This window comes from Cariama cristata, unplaced genomic scaffold (assembly GCF_000690535.1).
Source record: "Cariama cristata isolate BGI_N322 unplaced genomic scaffold, ASM69053v1 scaffold16454, whole genome shotgun sequence".
NCBI classification, from domain to species: Eukaryota; Metazoa; Chordata; class Aves; order Cariamiformes; family Cariamidae; genus Cariama; species Cariama cristata.
In genome coordinates, this window is record NW_009614811.1 from 2,456 (window position 1) to 23,008 (window position 20,553).

Sequence of the window (20,553 nt, forward strand, 5' to 3'; positions counted from 1 at the left end):
TATTAGAAAAACCTAATGTACATGTTTTTCCCCAGTACACCTATATTTTTCTTAAAAAGTACTGTATGTATCAAACATTTAAGGTTTATCCCATCACTGTCAATTGTCTTTGAAGAGCTGTCAAACATCTCCAACTTTAACAAACCTCAGTATAAGCCTCGAGAAAAAGCTTTTAGCTTTCTAAACGTACAAGAAGAGGCTTAGTATTTTGTGGCATGAAGACAACACGCCATTAACAAGTAATCCTTGTGTTTAAAGCATTCTTTCAGGAATGATACAAACTCCAAATCCCAGGTGATAATTCATACCCTGCATAAAACTAACACAAGATATATTATTCAGATTAATTGATAGCATTCAGAAAGGTATGTCAACATTCGTATTTTTAACAGCTCTTTAAAGAGGTAATGGTGCGACGAAGTGCAAGCTTTTTGCCTCAGTATAATACACACTTGAAATTAAAATAAAACATGGAAGACCAGTATCTTTACATTTTATTCTTCAGAAAAAGAAGAATCTTAAAGAAAGCATTTAGTAGTCCACTTGTGCTTAAAATACTCAACGCATGAGAAAGCCGAAAGAAAAAAATACACATTTTTGTACATTGTGATCAAAAAAGATAACATTATAAATTTCCAGAAATTGCACTGTATTTAAAACACTCTCTAGAATCTGCTCCACTTCTATGTATGGCTACTGAGGCTGCCTGACACAGTTCCTTTTCCACTTTAATTGCCAACCTGTGGAGGCCCTTCAGGGATAAGTGATGTGAAGAAGGCTGTGATAAAGGACCAAGCAGAAGCCATGAATCCAGGCTGCTGCTCTGTGTTGGCATCTTCACCTGTATCTTCTCCGCTGTCTTCATCAATGCCATCGTCCATAAGTCGTTCCTTTAAAAACAGAAATTGAAGCAATTCAACTGCTTCTTTTCAGAGCTCTGGCATAAGGTAACCAGAAGTATCTTCCTACACTAAATAGCTTCTCTCAGAACCACGTCCTGAAGAGTAACTAGCATAAGGAAAGTCTGTGACTGAAGCAGAGACAAGCAGTAACTATCAGATTGGAAAAAAAAACCAGAATTTAAGCAGCAGGCACAACACTGAGGACAATGCTGAAAGCTTTCTGGTTAAACCGACTGCATTTCATAGAAGCTGACTTTCTGTCCAGGCATTACAGCATACTTTACAATATAATCCATAGGAGCCTCAAAAGACATGTCTGCCCTTACTCACCATCTCTTCAAGATCAGGATTATTTGCATGTTGCCCATCACGGTTCACTTCTACGTTATTGGCTGCCTGCTGCTGGCCTCCCTCTTGCCTAAAGGGGAACCATCCAGCTTGGTGTCTATGTAAGAAAATGGAACAGTTGAAAACCTCTCTTTTGAAAAGAACAAAAAAAATTTTCTGCTACAGCTAACTACCGTAGTTAATTCTTCAAGTACTTTCAAAGGAATGCAGCTACATGTATTTTTCTGCAAGTCTTACTTCTAGATTGAACTGCTATTCTTTGATGTCTGGGTTAAGAAAGGTCTTGATAAGAGCTGCTCTTTAAGTTTCAGTAGTGCTGTTCACAGCCCTCCATTCCAGAAGATGAATAATTTACCTTGATTAGGAGATTAAATGTGTAAGATACTTCTTTTGGGTCTCCTCCCTGTTTGTAAATACTTAAGTTAATTAAGGCTGCCTTTGAAAATCAATATAGTTTAAAGTTGATTTTCTGTGGAAAAAAAGAATTTAAACTTCAGCTAAGGCTTGAATCACATTACCACTGTAAGTTAAATAAGCCTCTGCTACATTTTCAAGTGTCTATATTCTGATTTCAGCCATTATATCTGCATGAGAAACAGAACAGTTCTCGTGAGGACTGAGACTACAATGTAAGGAAACTCTCAATGAATGACATCAGCCCAAAATATCAAGCATTACTGCTATTTTCCACTTCTATTTACATCACTAAGGCATTTTCATATATAAAAGGAGGTGATGACAACAGTACTGGTACTTCTTAATAAAACAGAAAGCAGCTCACGTCTTTATGATGTATTGTAAAAAAAATTTTTTTGCATCCCTGCAATTCTACCAGATCTAGTACCCACCGTTGCAGGAGCACGACCTTAACTCTGCCTAACACAATTCACTGCACAAATCCCGTATGTTATTTTTGAAATATAAATGAGCTCAGCTCTGCAATTTTCCCTTCATATTCAAGCAGTAAGTGTTTTGAGTTTATGCAAACATACACTTGACTTATATGAACTTCCCTCCTCTCACTCCCAGCTTCTAGATTTGTATCCCAAAACTCTACATTTCTACAATACTGCTGTGTTAACACCACCACCATTTCAGAGTACTGTGTTTCAGGTATAAGTGGTATCCAACTTACTGTAAAAATGTTCTGAGTATTACCTCTTTTTTCATATCTGCTTCTCTACTTGTTTGAACTTTTTTTTCTTTTTTAAACATCTCCCCCCCAAATACTGTAAAGTAGCAGTGGCTAAACTTTTGCATTTGGGTAATTTTTCAGTTTCAATGGATTATACACTAGCATCGTACTCCACATATCAGATCTGCAGCTGTACTCAACTGTTGTACTCACAAATAAACCAGCAGCATGGCTCCCATTACCATGACAAATCGACTGAAGGAAGAATAGAAGTATACAATGCTTAGAAGAATTGCTGCTCTAGAGAATGTGTACATCCAGTCCAGCCAGTCCCGGTTGAAGTCCTCCTCATTCACTACCGGGCCACCCTGTGCGTTCATCTGAACATTTGGGTTTACAGGCCTGTTCTCCTGGACAGCTACATTTGGTGCTGCTGCAGGCTCATTTGGAGGAGCATGTTCTGAATTTACAGCCTGGGCAACTGCAGATCTCACTGGCTCGGTGCTGGAAGTCACCTGGGCTGAAACAGCAGCTTGGCTGAAAATTTAAACATAAAACTGGTTTGTCAAAAAACATGCACCAAAATTTCTAAGCTTATTCTTGTCTTTTCTACACTAATAAAAACAAGGATTCAGATGTAATAGATGCCAAAATAAACTGCATTTTCCCTTAAATCTTTACTTATTAATACATTAATTCCAATCCAAAACTGCATTTCATAACTTACTGGACAAAACTTAGCATTAAACAGCATAGCCAGACAAAATAAATACAGACACTTTAATCCTGCAAATATCATTTAAGTTTTTAATACCTTCCTTTTATTAGTGTAACTCAGTACTACCTAAGATAATCCAGACTTACTATTGCATGTAGTACTGACGTGCATACATCTGTTGCCACCAGATCATCTGTAAGGGACTGAATGCAGGATACATGGAAAATCCAGCAGGAACACCTTGGCCTGGAAATTGGTTGCCTATATTGCTAGAAAATGATTTAAAGAAAAATACTCAGTTCTAAATTGCCACATTTATAAAATGCACTATTAAAAAACAAATTAGCATTTTTCCTTTCATTTGTCCCCCTACAATAATGCATTAAAATAGGACTGAAACAACATGTAGGGAGATCATCCAACCTATTACCAAAAATGCACTGTAATTTCATACAAGAAATTAATAAGCATAGTTATTTCTACAGAAAGAGGATTTATGTTTTTGAATTTCAAAGTCTGTCACTAGCTGTATCTCTGGGGCAAAACTATGTTGAAATTTTTTTAAAATTGCATATGACTGCAGAAATTCTTCCATACAATTCCTTTTAAGTTCAGAGGCCACCCTTAAAATTGCTGCAGGAGCTGTAAAGGGAAAACTTAGCATCTTCTATAGCTTTCTTTTAGAACCAAAACTTGAAATACCACTGTGATCAAAGACAGGAAGAAATGAACATGAGCAAAGGCAACTAATACAGCTTCTAAACACTGCAACTAAGAACACTGAAAATGATTTACCTCCCCCCTCAATATTTTGAGCATATGAGATTCTCCTCCCTATGGGCTTTTAACTCTGGTTCGCATGCAAGAGATATAAAGTTCCTATAGATAAGGTTTAGGTTTGGTTTTGGCTGCTTTTAAACCTCTTAGCCTCTCTAACCTCCTAGAGCATACAGCATGTTTTGGCAAGACTTCCGACTTTTTCCCCTAAAGATTTTGATATAGTGAACTGTAGTAAACCAGGACATCTTTCAGGACAGCACGAGAGCATAAAGCATGAAGAAAAGTTTATTCAGGCTGCAGGTAGCAAAAGCTGAGACTGCTTTAACTGTACTACAGACTAAACCTGTTCCCTAAGTAAGGCACTCCCTGCAAAGACATCACCAAGAGATTTCATTAGTCTACCAGGCATTCAGATATGCAAGACATGCCCAGAAAGAAAGATAGGAGGAAGACATTAAAATCTTTTCTCTGTGTTACACATGAGTAAGTATTTCACTGTAATTCTGGACAAGAGTCTGCCATGCAACTCCATGACCTCTGCTAAAACTGTCATGTTTTATTTAGTCATAACCTGTTTGGAAAATACTTTGGGGGGGGGGCTATTTTACTGATACCACATACAAACTGAGATAATCATACTCTAGGTTTCTTTCAAAAATCGCAAGGGTGAACTGGCAGCCCTGCCGATGCTACTTATTTATGCATAATTAACATGTCAGAAAAACAAAGCTGTCAAGTTGCTACTGAAAAACATCAATCATGTTTTTATCTTTATGGCTGCAAGCTTTAAGAACGTGTTTTTCCATCCCCTGAACTGGCAAACACTTTGAGAAACAAGATTCCTCCAAACTTCATAAAACACTGACCCTCACAATGAAAAGATTATTCAAATATTCTACATGGGTGTCGTTAAGTACTACGTTGTGACAAATCACTGAGCAATGTCTCAATTTCAAGCAGGTAGAACATCACATGGGGATGAGAACAGGCAGGACCACAGCTATCTCTCCAGCTCAGTCACCAATAAGCACTGCTACCCAACTTACCCGAGTTAGTCCTGCAGGAATTTACCAATTCTTATTCTCATCAGTTACAGATTTTAGGGTGGTTGTTCTTTAAAACTGCTAAGTTGAGCTCAACAAAAGCTGAGACGCCTCAGGCTAACAGCTCTCCCTCAGAGATACACCTTTCAGAAATATTACAGGATTTGAGTCTCTACTTTCTTCCAAACTCTATTGGAAGTTGCCTTCTTGATGTCTTAAAGCTTAATAGTAGATTAAGAAGCCAGTCAATGAAAACAAACCACAAAAGACTTTAGTTATGTCATGTTCTTTTCTCTCCCATTGAAATACTTTGCAGTGGTGATTTTGTTTGTTTGGTTTTTTTGTTTGTTTGTTTTTTCCCTTTTTTACAACAGCTTCTCTAGGAGACATAACTTTTTGAGAAGACTTAACTTTTCAAGATCTGACTCCATTAATGAGAAAAAGTAGTCATCAATATTCAAGAATTGGCTTCTGGCTTAGAATGCCAACTAGTACAGCAGTATTTTGTTTGCTCATCAAAAATCAGAATGAGGCAGATGTTGCCAATTATACAGCCATTACAGCTGCCAGGGTAATAAGTTAGCTTATGAAATTCAGGAACAACTCTAAACACAGTGTAAAGTATTCCAGTGAGAAGAACCTCTCCAAAGGACGGCGCTCTTCTCAGCTAAGCAAGCCAGCTCGCTATTAGAAGAAAAAGGAAAGTAGCATGTGCTTTCTCCTCATCTTTTTCCAAAAGCAGGAGAGAGAGGCAGGAAGCAGAGTATTTCAAAAGAACGGCAGCAACAGCACAAGAGCAGAGAAGCAAATTGAATAGGGCACAGGCATTCCAAGACTGGAGGACAAAGCAGAGCAGACAGTAGAAGAGCAGTTAGATAAGTCAGAAGACAGTTCTTAAGGTTCAAATGGTAGAGAATATTCAGAAAAGAAAGAGGTATGCTACTCCTTAAATTGCTAGAAAGCTCAGAATTACTTCTCTTGGTCTAAAATGAGCTAACTGGGATTCAATTTGAGGGTAAGATCAGACTAGTTAGCTAGTGTCATTGTGAAAATATTGCTCAGTACTAGTGGAAAAATAAGATTTTTTTAATCAGACTAAATTTTCAATCTCTGTCATCTGCATGACTGACAACAATTGCATTTGTTGAATGACCTTGACCCACAAAGACATCTCATTTAGTGCTAGTCTCACATGAGCCTGGGATATCAACTTCAAGAGGTATTTCAATATCCTCCACTATGTTATTTGTTACTTAAAAAAAACAAAAATAGAGCAAGCAAGGGCTACTGATGAAGCAAGGTATTTATGTGCTAGAACATAACTGCATGCTGCCAGTACATCATTTTGTGTTCGCTTTCAAACACTACTATGTACACAACACAAAAACATTTCACTAGATGGGCTGCCCACACTTGACAAATCATCTCACTGCCTTGATGTTTCTCATCTGTTTACTGCTTCCAAGTACTCTCCAATCTGAAATGCAAGCCATTCCAGGACTGAGCCCATCTGTTCTGTCTGTACCTGTGTAGCACAGCAGGGCCCTGCTCTGCGACTAAGTCCACAGGGGCCGACAATGCTGTGCTCGCTCTCCACGGCAAAAGACTAACTTGGCAGATATATAAACTACATGCTCAGTCCCACCTCAAGTGTAGATTTTTAGAAAACAACATTTATAAAAGCTCAACACTAACAGGAAGTTTTAAATCACTTTCTCTGTAATATTTTAACAGTCTGATTAGCTGTTTTCCCAAAGGGTATTCAACTCACACACTGAAGCTTTGTGCCAGGAGCTGAAAAAAACCCATCAAAACGACCATTTAATCATGTAACATTCGTGTTACTTATTTGCACAAATTACATTACTAATGAAAGTGTTGCAAAATGCTCAAAGAAACCTGATGCTCACATACATTTTCAAACATCTGGAGACCTTTCCCCATCAGTGGCACCTGTAGTTTACTATGCAGCCAGAGTAAGTGTCTTTGGTCACAAAACGGTAAGAAAAATCCACAAGGCAAAGCAAGTTTCACCTACGAATCTTCACTGCTCCTAACAAGTCTCAGTCTGTGTATAAATTACACTAAAGCTAGATTTCATTGCCCCAAATGATGTTCAAGACAGCAGCTAAAAAACAGAAGGCATTTCTTATTGCTGGAATACAAGTAGCAGTGCCCTGAAGCAAAAACAGACACATGTGAAAAGATTATTGAAAGCATCAAAAAGGGTTTTTCAAGCAGAGCGCAGACTACAGCAGGCACTGGCACAGACTGTTTGGAGTTGAGCAGACCCAGTGCCCAGCAGTCTCCAACATCTACCTTACGTTCTGATGGCGTTTCATCAAATTACTTTTACAAAAGAGAGCTAAGATTATTTAGTGTTCATTTATTTTGGCATTTCTGTTCAGATCAGGAAGGCACTTCTGAAGCAAATCTCCAGTCACTTCCTCTTACTACAGTTTTGTTTGCACCACAGAATGCTCTTGGATCACCACCTGGATTCCTTTTGGATTACACTAAATTTAAAGATGTGATTTAGGTGCACTGCTAATGCACCTTAGGCACAAATAAATGTGACCAAACTAGAGATAGTCCAAGACAGACGGAAAAGCCTGAAATATGTGCAGTGTTGATGTCAGGTTCTTACCACCTCTTTCAGTCTACAAATCCACTCCTCTCAATCCTTTTTGGAGGCCATAGCCTATTCAGTTCACCATGCATACTGACAAAACACTCATTCTCAGAGTACGTTTATGTGAAAAGCTAATTAGAAAAACATTAAAACTTCTTACAGATTAGTAATTTACACAACATAGAATAAAACGTTTCTGGAATTAATTTACATTACAGTAAACAGCAGTCTTGACAGACAACCTAGTGTCACCTAACTTTGTCATAAAGGCAAGTCTAACCACTTCTGCGGAGATGCATGTGGTCAGAACAACATAAGTGCTCCACTCATTGCAAAGGCAATTCCTTCCCAGTAGACAGTGCATTTCAGATAAAAAATAAAAAGGATCTGAAGGAATTCAGGATGAAAACTACTAAGACTAGTAAAGTCTAGGTTAACTCTAACAGGAAAGCATGTAAATTGCACTGAAACTAAATAAATTTTCAACAGTTCTTGACAGCTGTTTTCTTTCCAGTGACAAACAATTGTTACTGTTAGCAGGTTCATAGGGGTTTTTGTTTCAACTTTCTCCAAAGAAAATCCCTAAAATCTACACAGTACTGGGGGAATGCCTTGTGAGAAAGAAGTCTTGAAAGTGTTCCCTGAGGAAGTGACAGCTATCATCTCAGAATGTACCATCCTTCCTTTTTCCCCTTGAGGAAAAAAAGAAAAAAATGTTTAAGAAGCTGCAAAGGTCACGTGGGTTAAAAATTCCTAAAGCTCCTTTTTAAGCACAAAAGAACAGAATTTTGAAAGTTATGTAAAAACAGATCTGACCTAGAAGCATACACTGGTTACATTTCATTGGCATGTATGAAAATAATTTAAAATTCTGTTGTAGGTACACAAGCACTTACAGATACTCAAGACACCTGTGTATCATTCCTACAGAGGTTATACCTCTTGTGTCAAAAACTGTATTCTGGTAAGAATTTAGTGTTGATGATTATAGTAAAGGACTAGAAAAAGCAACCAGAAGCAATAATTTTATCAGTTACATTATGAACTACATCCACTAGATAAGTATTACAGCTGCACTTATCAACAGAAAGTTGAAGGCAGAAACCATAAAGAAAAAAATAAAAAACAGGGTGAAGGGGAGCACCAAGAACACTTAATCTTTGATTGACTCCTGGCTAAAAACATTAATGTTCATACGAAAAATGTTTCTCATGTAACTTATGCTTCAATATGAACTAGCCAAATCATTTTGCAGACTGTGAAAGAAACATAATTGTAACTGAACATTTAAAGTACTTTAAAGAGTATCAAAGAGCTGAGGAATGCTTCAATCTCACTTACCTTTGCATTAAATAAGGGAACTGGTGGCTTGGTATGGGATTGCTTTGTGCTTGTGGAAGATTACGACGCCTCACTCCATCTGCACTAGCGTTCAGAGATGTAGGTGAAGTTTCTTGGTTTGTGGGTGAGGCAGCAGTTGATCCAGAACGGTCTAAATTCTTAAAAATAAATAAAATTGAGGTTGGGGATCTTTTTGTCACATTTACAAGACTTACTACTGTGTCTTAAAAAAAAAAAAAAAAAACAACAAAAAACTATTTGCTTTAATGTTTTGTCACAAGTTGAGAATATAAGCACCAGGCAAGTAGTCTTCTGGGGTTTATTGGTTCTGGCAAGCCTTTAGTAAAAACAGAAATTCAAAATTGCACTCAGGTGCACATATGAAAAAAGTGAAGTTTTCAGAAAGACTCAAGAGTTGATAGGTTCCAGAGAAAACCACAAGTCACTGGGAATCAAAGTTTCAAAAAGCTGAACCAAACTAAAGCTTAATCGAAAGAATATTTAGCAGCAAAAAAAAAATCTAGTGGCTATCATTAACAAAAGTAACTACAACCTCAGGACATGACTCTATATTCAGAAACAACAGTGCCTGCAGTGGCTTAAAATATCATTCCTTTAACCTGGTCTTCAGCTCCCCCTTCTACTCATCATCCTCTCCACTGTGCCAGCTGCCCAATCTAAATTGCTGTGCTCACTGCTGGGAGGGGGCAAGGGGGGGGAATAGGGAAGTAGCTAGGAACTACTTCGGCTCCCAGAAACACACCTAAAACACGTGTGTCAGACCTGCAATGCTTTCCAAGATCAATACTTAACCCCGGAAGCAGGACAACAGCTAGCTCTCCTAGATTATTTTGTCACCATAACGAGGCTGCAATCTGGTCACTGAGATGCATTGTTTTAGTTTTAGTAAGTCCCCAGATCCTGTTGCTAAGCATTACTGTAACGTTTACTCAGTAGAAAAATCCTCTTCAACTTTGACAACTCAGGAAGTGAGGAGGTGCAATTACTTATGACATCCATATCACATTTGCCCTACAAAGGAAAACAAGAAAAATTTACCACTAGACAGTGGGGGAAAATAAAAATTTAAAAAAAATATAAATGGAGGAACAAAGGCCATTCAAGCTTTGGGTTTCGGTTGTTTCCTTCAAAGTATTTTGAACTTAACACTGTGCATACTGACTGTTTTAAGCAATCATTAATACAGTCATTTAAATACAACATTTACCACTGATCTACATTAACAACAAAACCATCACAAAGGAGGCCCCCTGTGTCCTGCTTGCAAACAGAGATACAAATACAGCTTTCAAAAAGATGATGTAACCACTGTCCACTCTCTACTATTGCTTAAACTGCTCATGTTTCTGACTGTCACACAGTCGTCTGAAACTGTACATTATCAACAGAAGAATGAAGACAGCTTATTACTGGAAAGGTATTTCTCATACACTGATTATCAACACACTACAGATGAAAAATACCTACAATAGTATTGCATACATTCCTTTCTGACTAACTTTCAAGGGTCACTTAGTGTCACTGTCAACTCTGGAAAAAGCTAAGAGAATTACAGTAATGACAATCAAGTCATCAACATAAACATTAACTGCACTTCTGTTAAAACAGAGCACAACCAAAGAACACCAACATTTCTGGAGGGTGTGAAGAGGGGAAGGCTCAAAACACCCTAAACAAAAGCGTTCTGTGAACAGCTTAACTAACAAAACGTTAAGAACACTTTCTACTTCTCACTAAGACCACCTTGAAGCTACTACATAAGTACTGGCCAATTCCTGCCAAGCAGAATGAACACTGGCCAAGCTCCACCTGTCTGTCTCCCAATAAGGGCACTAATCTGACTGGTCTCTCTTCAGTGGTACAGATTTCCACAAATTAAATCAGAACTTAGGTTTGGTTTGTTGTTGTTTTTTTTTTTAAATCTGAATACACTGCTCAATTTCTGCCAAAGATACAGGGATATGGAGAGAAAGGAAAATGTACTTTTCGATAAAGTGTTAAAAAGAAAGAACAGCTTAGAAAAAGTAGTGCTTTATCATCTAATAAACATAATTCTGTCACAATTTGGAAAAAGGTCATCTTTGTTTAAATAAAGTGGCACCCTTAAATAATCAAGTTAATTGTACAAATTCATATGGCATGCTCTACTTTCACCATACTATTTTACAGTCAAATTTTAAGAGTTAGAAGAGAAATTCCTGGAAGGCTTCCTCAGCGTAGAAGAAATTCATGTCCTGTGTATGAAAAAAAACTCACTGAGCTACTGCTGGAGGTTGAAGCTCCGTGACCTTCTCTACTGGTGCTGGGTTTTGGAGAACTTGGGGGTGTCCGGGAAGTACATACCAGATGAACCATATGATATTCATCTTGCTAAAAATTAAAGAAATTGAAGAGCTAAAGCAACAATATTTGAGAAATTTACAAACAAAAACTGTCTTTAAAAACTCACTTTCAAAGTTGCATTTGCAATCAGTAAAGAAACATTATACAAAACAGAGAGACCATAAAGTAAAATTCGAGCCTAGGGCAAGAGAAGCCTACTGTTTCACACCTAATGTTTTCTAGTAGCTGTCCACAACAACATATTGAACATTCACTTACCCCCAGTTTCCCCTAAAACTGCAGCACGGCAGAACCAATGGAAGACCACACAAAGGAACATGAGGAAGTACATCATAAGCTTTAACTTTTATTTTGGAAAAATCTCAAACCCTCCACAGGGCTCGGTTTCCCTAAATTTAAATGCTTACATTGGCATTGAGAACTAATGAAGAGTTATTCAATAAAGACATCGGATTAAATGAAAAATGTATGTGCTGGAATTCCACAAGCAGACCAAGATAAGAAAAATGTACCCGTCACTGCCTCCACTCGTTCTGGTCTAAGCTTGGCTCAAGCCTAACTTCCAGATGCCCAACTGAAGAGACCCTGCAGATATTCCACACTGAGGGAACGCTATTCAAAGTCCCTTGAAGCCATGTCAGGATGCAGGTAATCAGCCCACACCAATTCTTCATGAATATGCTCCCCCCCCCAACATGGATGCCACAACTTCAGTCTGAAGCTGTTTCACTGTACCAAATGAACACACCCCGTTGTATCAGCACGCCTGAAGCTTATATGGCCATAGCAACAAGAACAGCTATGACTATGTATTTAATTTGCACACTACAGCTTCCTCTGTAGCCAAATTTTAAACAAGAAAAGCAACAAGAAAACCCTCTGTCCTCTCCTGAAATCAGCATGGTGCAAACAAGCTGCCGTTTTTAATGAGATGACATTTAGAAATATAGGCTTTGGGGTTTTTTTTTAAACTATTAAAAAATACGTTAAAACACACCTTTACTCATTTTAAAGTTTTAATCTTTAGGAATAAAGAAAACCGGATAACTGCTTTTATACACCATTGTGCATTACTGCTAACATAGCCTATCCAAACCCACATTCATTTAAACTCCTCCGCATGCATCGCTCTCTAGCCCCAAGCACAGCCTCACTATTACAATAAGTGCAATTTCTTACCAGTCAGTGACAGCAAACAATTACCAGAATACACTGAACACGGGTGATCAGCGTTCTGACCACATCAAAAGCCTTTAACCTAGTTTCCTTCTTTCTAGATAAGAACTTGGGAAGGCAAAGGAAGCTAGACATACTACTTGTAAGCTTACAGTGTACAGCTTTATTCAATGCGACAGTTTATTGTAATGTACTTCTGTTTATACATAACATTGGACACCGTGATACTTGAAGAGTGTCACAACTTCCAGCCTCAAGGTATTTCATACCAGCAAAATGACACTGCTCAGTATCAAAGAGCAAGTATCACAAAGCTAAATTGAGAGATTTAGTAAATCCTCAGATAATATTACGAATTTATAGTCAATCAAGTAGGACGAATATGGCAGAGAATGAGATTGAACTTGAGAGTAATCATACCTTTTTTCCAAAAGCTCTTAAAAGCTTGAGCACAATAAACTCCTCTTCTTCCAACACAAATTTAAGACTTATGAGTATGTTTCTAAATTAATGAAATTTAACTAAACCCAATGCCTATAGCTACCAAAATCTCTTTAAAGTCAAATACAGCACCTGTATAGTGAAGGAGGACATTACGCAAAGTTTCTCCTCTAGCACATAAACAAGGTTTGAAATTGTTTCCTGCAACTAGTCTACTGTAAGCAGGCCAAGTGCATTTAAGGGATTCAGACTTCACTTTGTCCTTAACCACCAAAATTAAGCTTTGAGGTAAGTTATAGAAGCATTTTCATGAAGTGTTAAGAGGTACAGGACACATACCAGTTGGCAATAGTCCAGCTCCAGTTTTCTAATAAACCTATACATAGTAAATTTCAGTCATTTTTTTGTAAGTAGTTAAATCCAAAAATCTGTTCTAGAATGAAGATTATAAAGTAAAATCAGTGTTAGTCTGCTCAAGCAATACTCAAGACTCCTCTGCATTGGTTTCTCTATACTTAATACTGAAGTTCAGCTGCCCACTTTCACCAAAGCATTATTCTCTTTTACAGACTTTCCTCCATACTAAATATCAAAATATAACCCACCACTCTTGCAGTCTGTACTTTGATTTTTACCTCAATACATTACAAGAAAGTATCCCTACCAACACCTAGGTACTCTATTACAGAGTTTACCCATTTCAGAGGGTTAAAAACTGTGTACTTGTGTAATGACCTAAAGTATTTTCCAAATACAGTGATTGATGCATCCTGATCAGTTTACAAGGAGTTTAAAGACTACTCAACATAATGCATTATGCTTTCTATTACCACCTAAATTAAAACAAAGTTCTTGATAATCTGCCCTAAACATCATCTCATTCTACACACTTTTAAGAACTTTACTAACTTAATGAAGTCCCTATTGGTAGCATCTATTTGAACCGATTTGAAAACTAAGTGCATGTATTTCAAGACTTCCTACATGCAATGTCACGTGCATTCAGAATTTGGATTTAACTTAAATGTTGACTGAAGAATCCAAAGCTAGATTAGTAAAATTATTTTTTCCAAGATGAACCAGCAGAATAAAAAAAAAAATAAATAAAAAACGCAAGAACCAACAAACTTTCAAACATCATCAGGAATGGTTAACAGCTGATAAATAAAACCAGGACAACAAATAGCTTTCCCAGCAAAACCATTCAGGAATTTAGAATTCTGGCTTTGCATATAAATATATTACCCTTAACTTGCTTACACAAGTGCCATTTTTAATGCAAGTTCTTGGATTTAAGTACGTACAAGAAATGAAACGATGTCCCAAACCAACACAGCTCTTAAGTGATTGCATTTATATCACAGTGGGGATCATCCAAAGAAGTCACTCAACACTACATATCACTTGTTTGGGGCTTAAATGGCCTACTTGCTCTCCCACCAATCGGAAACATGCCTCAATCCACAAGTATCACAATCCTACATAGAAGGGATACTTGAAAATACATTTTCCAGAACATATCAGTATTATGTGGTTACATCTCTCAATACAACAATGAAAATTTGAAGCTAAACAACACAGATCTAAATTCCTGTTTCCCCAAAAGGGGTTTTGATCAAATATCATATGGTGTTGATATAAAGCTTACTTTTCTGAGAACATCTTTCAGCTGCAGATGATCAGGAAGCAGTCTGCCAGAATACACCAGTCTCTGATCCTTTGTAGACTAGGAGATGGGACAAAGAAAGGAATTTAGCTTTTTCCTGCTGTACAGATATACAGCTGGAGACAACATTTGCAGATGAGAAAAGCCCTTATAATTCCAACCACCAACAGATAGCCTTAAAAACATTTCAGAGGCTCCACAAGTCCAACTCGCAAATTAATTCTGAAAAAGAATTCTATTATGCACTCAGCAAGAGTGCCATAGCAATTAACAACACTTAACTGGCAAACGGTGCTCAAGAAAACTATCAGGTATTTTCAAAAATTCCTTTCTTTTAAAAAAAGATTTGCTCTTTACCCTGCTCCCATTCCCAGGCACTTGCTGAAAAAGTAGATGGAAGAGTGGCAGGGGCAAAGGAAAAAAAAACAGCAAAAATATAGTTAGTAGAATGATGGAATGATAATGAAAATATGCAGAAGTGCACAAATTTCAATCTTTCTCATCAAGACATGTCTGTTATTAGTCCCTGCCCCCAGCCTGCCCCTTGCCAACCCCTCTCCCCCACCAAATAAAAAAAAAAGAAAACCCCCACACACAAGAGGAAACAACAAGGAAAGCATTAAAAAGCATGAAGCAGCAAAAGGATTTTTTTCTTTTTTTTTTAATGTAGCCTTAAGACTTTGGTAGGCTTTTTTGCCTGTTCCTACACTTCCAGTTTAAAATACCTTAGTAATGCACACAAAGATTTTTAAAAAATAATTTTTTTAAACAAGCAGTACACTAGTCATAAGGTAGTAACTTTTAACTATGCTACACAGAAGAGATAATGACGAAATTCTTTTAAAAAGAAGAAAACTATTTGCGGTACCCATCTACTATAAGATGTCCAGTACGCTAAAGCAATAGGCAGAACAAAACAAAAACCCCAACCCCACTCAACTCAATTTATGCTGTCAGAAAGAATTTTAAACAAACAGTGTCCACACTATTTAGTCTTAATATTAAATAGACTTAATACCATGGGTCACTAACATGCTGTAACTATGTGAATAAACAGGTCTTTAAAAAAAAAAAAGCTCCTAAATATTCACCCCTAAAGAGAATCCAACTGTTACATCAGTTCAGTTTAACTACTGCTTGCATCCTAAATTAATACAATAGCATTTATTGCTTGAAAGAGAGCACTAACATAAGCAAATGCTAAATGAAGAAATCTAGCCTAACATCAGTGGAACAGACACGCATTATCACCATGAAATATTTGAAGAATTTCCCCATCACGCAAACAGTTAGTCTTACAACATCTCTCCTCTTTCTCTCCCAGCCTTCTGTGGCCTACTCTGCAGTCGTATTCATGTTCATACTAAGTTACAAATACCTGAGATCCAGATCTCCGTGATTAGTAAAAGCTTTCACAAAAGTTTTGAGATTTATTTTTTTCTTGCAATAGTCTTTTACAGATTTCCAGTAACTTAGCAGAATACAGAAAAGCTGCAGAATTTGTTTTTTCCCTGCAAAAATCTGGTCATATCACTAGAAAAAAATTTACAGATACTCTAAGCAAATAATTATAAAAAGTACACATTAAATCTGAGAAGCTTTAGCTTTAACTTTTTTCCCCAAATTCAAACTAGTAGGTCATGATTAAAAATACTTCTTTATGTGGCAGTTTATACACTCATTTTATTAGAGTATGAAACTGTTTATCACTTCTACTGAAGGATCATTTTCCAGTCTTCTGTATTTTTATTTAGTGACATAATACACTATTTTAGTAAGTCTCATAACAGAGGGAATTAGTTATTTGCAGCTCCAATGGATAAAATACTGCAATGAATTCAACATCAATGCTGTATTATTTCTATTTACGTTCAAAACAACAACAAAAAAATGCCTGTCTCTCCTGTCAGACTAAGTTCTTTTGAACTGTACCATTTCGGTTGCTCCTCTCAAGCAGGAATAGGCTGCTAACAATACAAGCTTACTTGCATTTTGTATTCGGGAAGGGCCTTCTTGGAAAAAATAGAAATTGCAGCATGCATCAAGATTACAGAAAACTTTGATTTCCTGCAAATGAGAAACTTGTTGCTTTAGAATGACCAGTGGAGCCAGAAGAAAAGTCTCAGAAACCTTGTTTCTGGGTCCTGAGATAGATTATCTGGTGATTAATTGGAAGAGACAAGCAGTTAAAACAAGCAAAACACAACAAAGCCCCTCCCCAAACTCCAAATCCTTGTACCATCATCCAACACGGCAATGGAGTGCCGTTTTGCATGTCCCACTCATAACACAGCTTTCGACATGGTCAAATTCAGATTCTTCTCTTCAGTACCTTATATATTAACCTTCTCTCAACCCCATCTAATTAAGTACCTCCTCAAACATGATACTAGTAGTACAAATTATTTTAGTATGAATAACTTACAGAGAAGAAACTGCTAGATTAAAGTGACCCCTGAAAGCTGACTACTACATAGCCTTCAGTAATGCGTTTCAGCTCCCTACAAAACCACAACAGAAAAGGTTACACATACATTGAGTACTGTTAATGATAGCAAGCTAGAGACATAAATGGGGGAAGATGAGGTCTTAAACCTCACATTCCTCCCGACGTAACTTAAATACCTAACTGTGCACTACAGGATTATCACTTGCAATTCTAAGGGTGAAAGCTATCCTGGAATTCTGAAACGCGGGGTTTTTTTAAATGCAGATGGAAGAAGAGGTGATAAATGTGGAAGCACAGTAATTCACATATATGCCAAAGTAAATGGAAAAGGCATTCAACTCATCCTCTGCCAGAGGAGGTTCACTACCACACCTCCTGCTTCAAGGAACAGCATGCTCACTGCTAGCCCAAACAGTGAACTGTGATGGAAAAACACTTTTAAAATACATATATATATATATAATTAGAGTGCCCCATTTTCAGAAGCAAGCACATAGCATCAGATAGAATGATTCCAGAAACTAAAGTTCAGAGTGAGATGGAAAACAGTTTTCAGATCATAATCCAGAAGGTATGTATTTAAAACTAGGAATTCAACAGTTAGTGGGTTTTTTCTTCCATTTTTCAAGCAAGACTCCTTCTGCAACGCTTAGTCCAAGTTAGCTACGTTCAGTACACTACCAAACCCACCACACCTAAGCTAATGCAGCAACTTCCTTCAGAACCACAGACAATCTCTGAACTATCCTGTTTCACCTACAAGGCTTTTTTTTTTTTTGCTCACTCGGCCTCTCTCCCGTTCTTCCATAGGAAATAAAAATCCAAACAACCAGACCTGGTTAGAACTGTGGGCAAAGTACACACTAGATGACAGGTACTACAGGAAACGAGAAACAGCAGTTTTGAATTAATGTTTATGGGTGTAACTGATGCAGCAGTTAACACACTGAATGTAAGATCTGCCAGATTGAGACATACAGGTTGATTTTCCAAGTTTTCTTTTCTTAATAAAGATTTCTTTTAGGGACACTATAACTGCAGCACTCTAGTTACGAAAAATTGATCCAGTCAGGGGAAAAAAAAAATATTGACAAATGTGAACCTTAGTATAGGCCCACAAACCAATTTAATACTGTTTGAAACCCATTTAATTTATTCAATGACTTACTTTAGTAAGCACACTAACTTTAATAACGGCTAAGCCAATTTAAATCTGCCTATACTTGGAATTTGGACATATTTAGGAAAGTCATTTACACAAATTAATCTGGAAAAAAAAAAATCACAAAAAAACCACTGCCTCAAGGCCTTACTTCTCATTCGCCTATTTTAACCACCTCACTTTCTGAAGATATACTCCTAATAAATTGTAAATTTAATGACAACATTTACAGTTACCATTGGTTTACGGACTAATTTACAGATGCGTATAGGAGAATGAGGTACAAGTCACATATGAAAACTTGAAAGACTACATATAGCAGCGATAGCACCTGATTTCTATTTTACACCCTTAACTTCAAGAACACTGCAATACCTATATAGAGCATCTGTGTTCTGATGTACTCTTGCACTCTTAAAACAGCATTGTAATAGAACTTATTTCCAGGACCTATCATATCCAGAGAATGCTGAAATTTTATCGACAAGCTTTTGACACTGATCTAGTTTAAAAAGAAGAAAAAAAAAGGCAAGGGGGATGAAAGCTCCTAAAAGCACAAAGATTCAAACAACTTTGAAAAAAGTAGTAACACTCAACATCAAAAACATATCAAGCCAAAACCAGACTTTTCAGTTTTACTGTACATAGGAGACATCCCTCCTCTCCTCCCATGTTATTACTTTAATTTGAAAGGCTCTAAGAAATACTGTGTTCAGTTGTTAGTTTAATTGCAAGTACAGTAAATCCACATTAAATTGGAATTACTGAGATAATTTTCACTAAAGAAGCTCCTCATTCTTTAACCCAGAACAATTTTGGGGATTCTGAATCAGTCATTTAATAATAAGAGGCATGTTGAGGAATCAGTTTTCAACATAAGATAGATGTTCAAGGAAACTGAAATTTCATATTATACTACTGGTTAAAACCTACAGTGCATCATAAAAACCTCTTGTTCATTAAGGATTCTTCCTAGAAGCCCAACGTAGCAAGATCACAGGATGAGTCAGAAAACTAGTGTTTAAACACAAATACGTCACAGGAGGAGATTCTAGTGAGGAGGAAGAAGCAGCAATCAGCTGAAGTCATACATTTGTTTCTTTCACAGCAGACAGACTCTCTCAGCAGAGAACTACTCACAGCAATAACTAAGCCACAAACTCAAATAATGCTTAACAGATCTCAATGTACCAGTAACACAGCCTAAATTGTTGACTGCTTTTCTTCTTTCTCCAAAAGGCAGAAATCCTCTTTGAGACACAAAGCTACTATTTCACCTTCCCCCACCAAAAAAAAAAAATCAACAATGCCAATAATTCTTCTACTGAACTAGGTGAATACTAATTATCTGCAACATAAATGCAACCTTTGTCTGATGTTTTCTACAGCAAGGTCTATGGCCCACACGCTGCTGCAGTGTGCAGGCAAAGTCACACCCTTTATACAGTTTTCTGGAACAAATTTTCATATATACTCTTCTGTATGACTGCTATTCTAAACAGGTACAGTATTATCTTTCTACTATTCTGTGTATGGTTTTTCACAGCCTCTTCTTAAATTGCCAAAATGAAAGAATTTAGAAATGAATCATATCTTCCTCAGCGAACAAAGAAAAAACATAAGCTTTTATAAAAGTTCCAAAATACAGTCACAATTGTCATACAAGTTTGTATACCATCTGAGAGCACAGTTTGCAGCACAACCTCAAGAAAATGGATTTTCAAAGAGGAAAAAAAAAAAAAAGAAAATAATTCTGGAGGTTGCTCAATTGCCTGTTTCAAATAACATTATGAATAAACATCTATCTGCTCCACACCTCACTGAATTCACTAGATTGTAGTAACTTTAGCTATATCGCTTAAGTATTGTAATTACTTTAGACAGAACTCTTAGATTTACAGAAATTAACCTTAAATTAACAGACATATCTAAATTCCAGCGCCTAAAGAAGTTAAATGGAGATTGATAAGTGCCTTCAGCAATACCACCTTTCAGGATGCTACAGTGCGATCTTCTTAAACCATATAAAAGAGCACCTATTTATTTTGCCAACTTCCCTGAAAGCAGCCAGCCACGGATTGCCTTTACAGAGGTAACTCTCTGGCAGTAGGACTCTTGTTTATTTTGCAGAGTACTTAAGGAAAGTCTTGGCTGACTGTCCACAAGTTACTGCAATGCCAGCCTTATGATGGAGAAAGATGAAGAAAAAGGTCTGGCCAACAACTCACCGGCTTACTGGGGTAGACTTTAGAGAGGTGAGATTTTAGCTTGCCCACAGTCCAGTCCAGAAAGCAGTTAATGGTCTGGTCGGTGTACTTCTGGTTGGGGGCCTTGATGATGAGGGTCACCGGGTGATCCACCACGCTTTGGTCCATGTTGCTCGCAGGGGCGGCCCG

General features: G+C 37.2%; 1 protein-coding gene across 1 annotated transcript; it reads right to left on the minus strand.

Annotated features, from left to right (window-relative positions):
• Positions 1–226: 226 nt before the first annotated feature.
• HERPUD2 (HERPUD family member 2) lies at positions 227–20,545 on the minus strand. The gene is made up of 8 exons (XM_009699574.1): positions 20,386–20,545; positions 14,529–14,606; positions 11,177–11,290; positions 8,900–9,057; positions 3,250–3,372; positions 2,599–2,922; positions 1,233–1,347; positions 227–890 (listed from the first exon to the last, which is right to left on the minus strand). Exons 1-8 carry the CDS (start codon positions 20,530–20,532, stop codon positions 729–731), a joined length of 1,221 nt encoding a protein of 406 aa, XP_009697876.1. The 5' UTR covers positions 20,533–20,545; the 3' UTR covers positions 227–728.
• Positions 20,546–20,553: the final 8 nt, after the last annotated feature.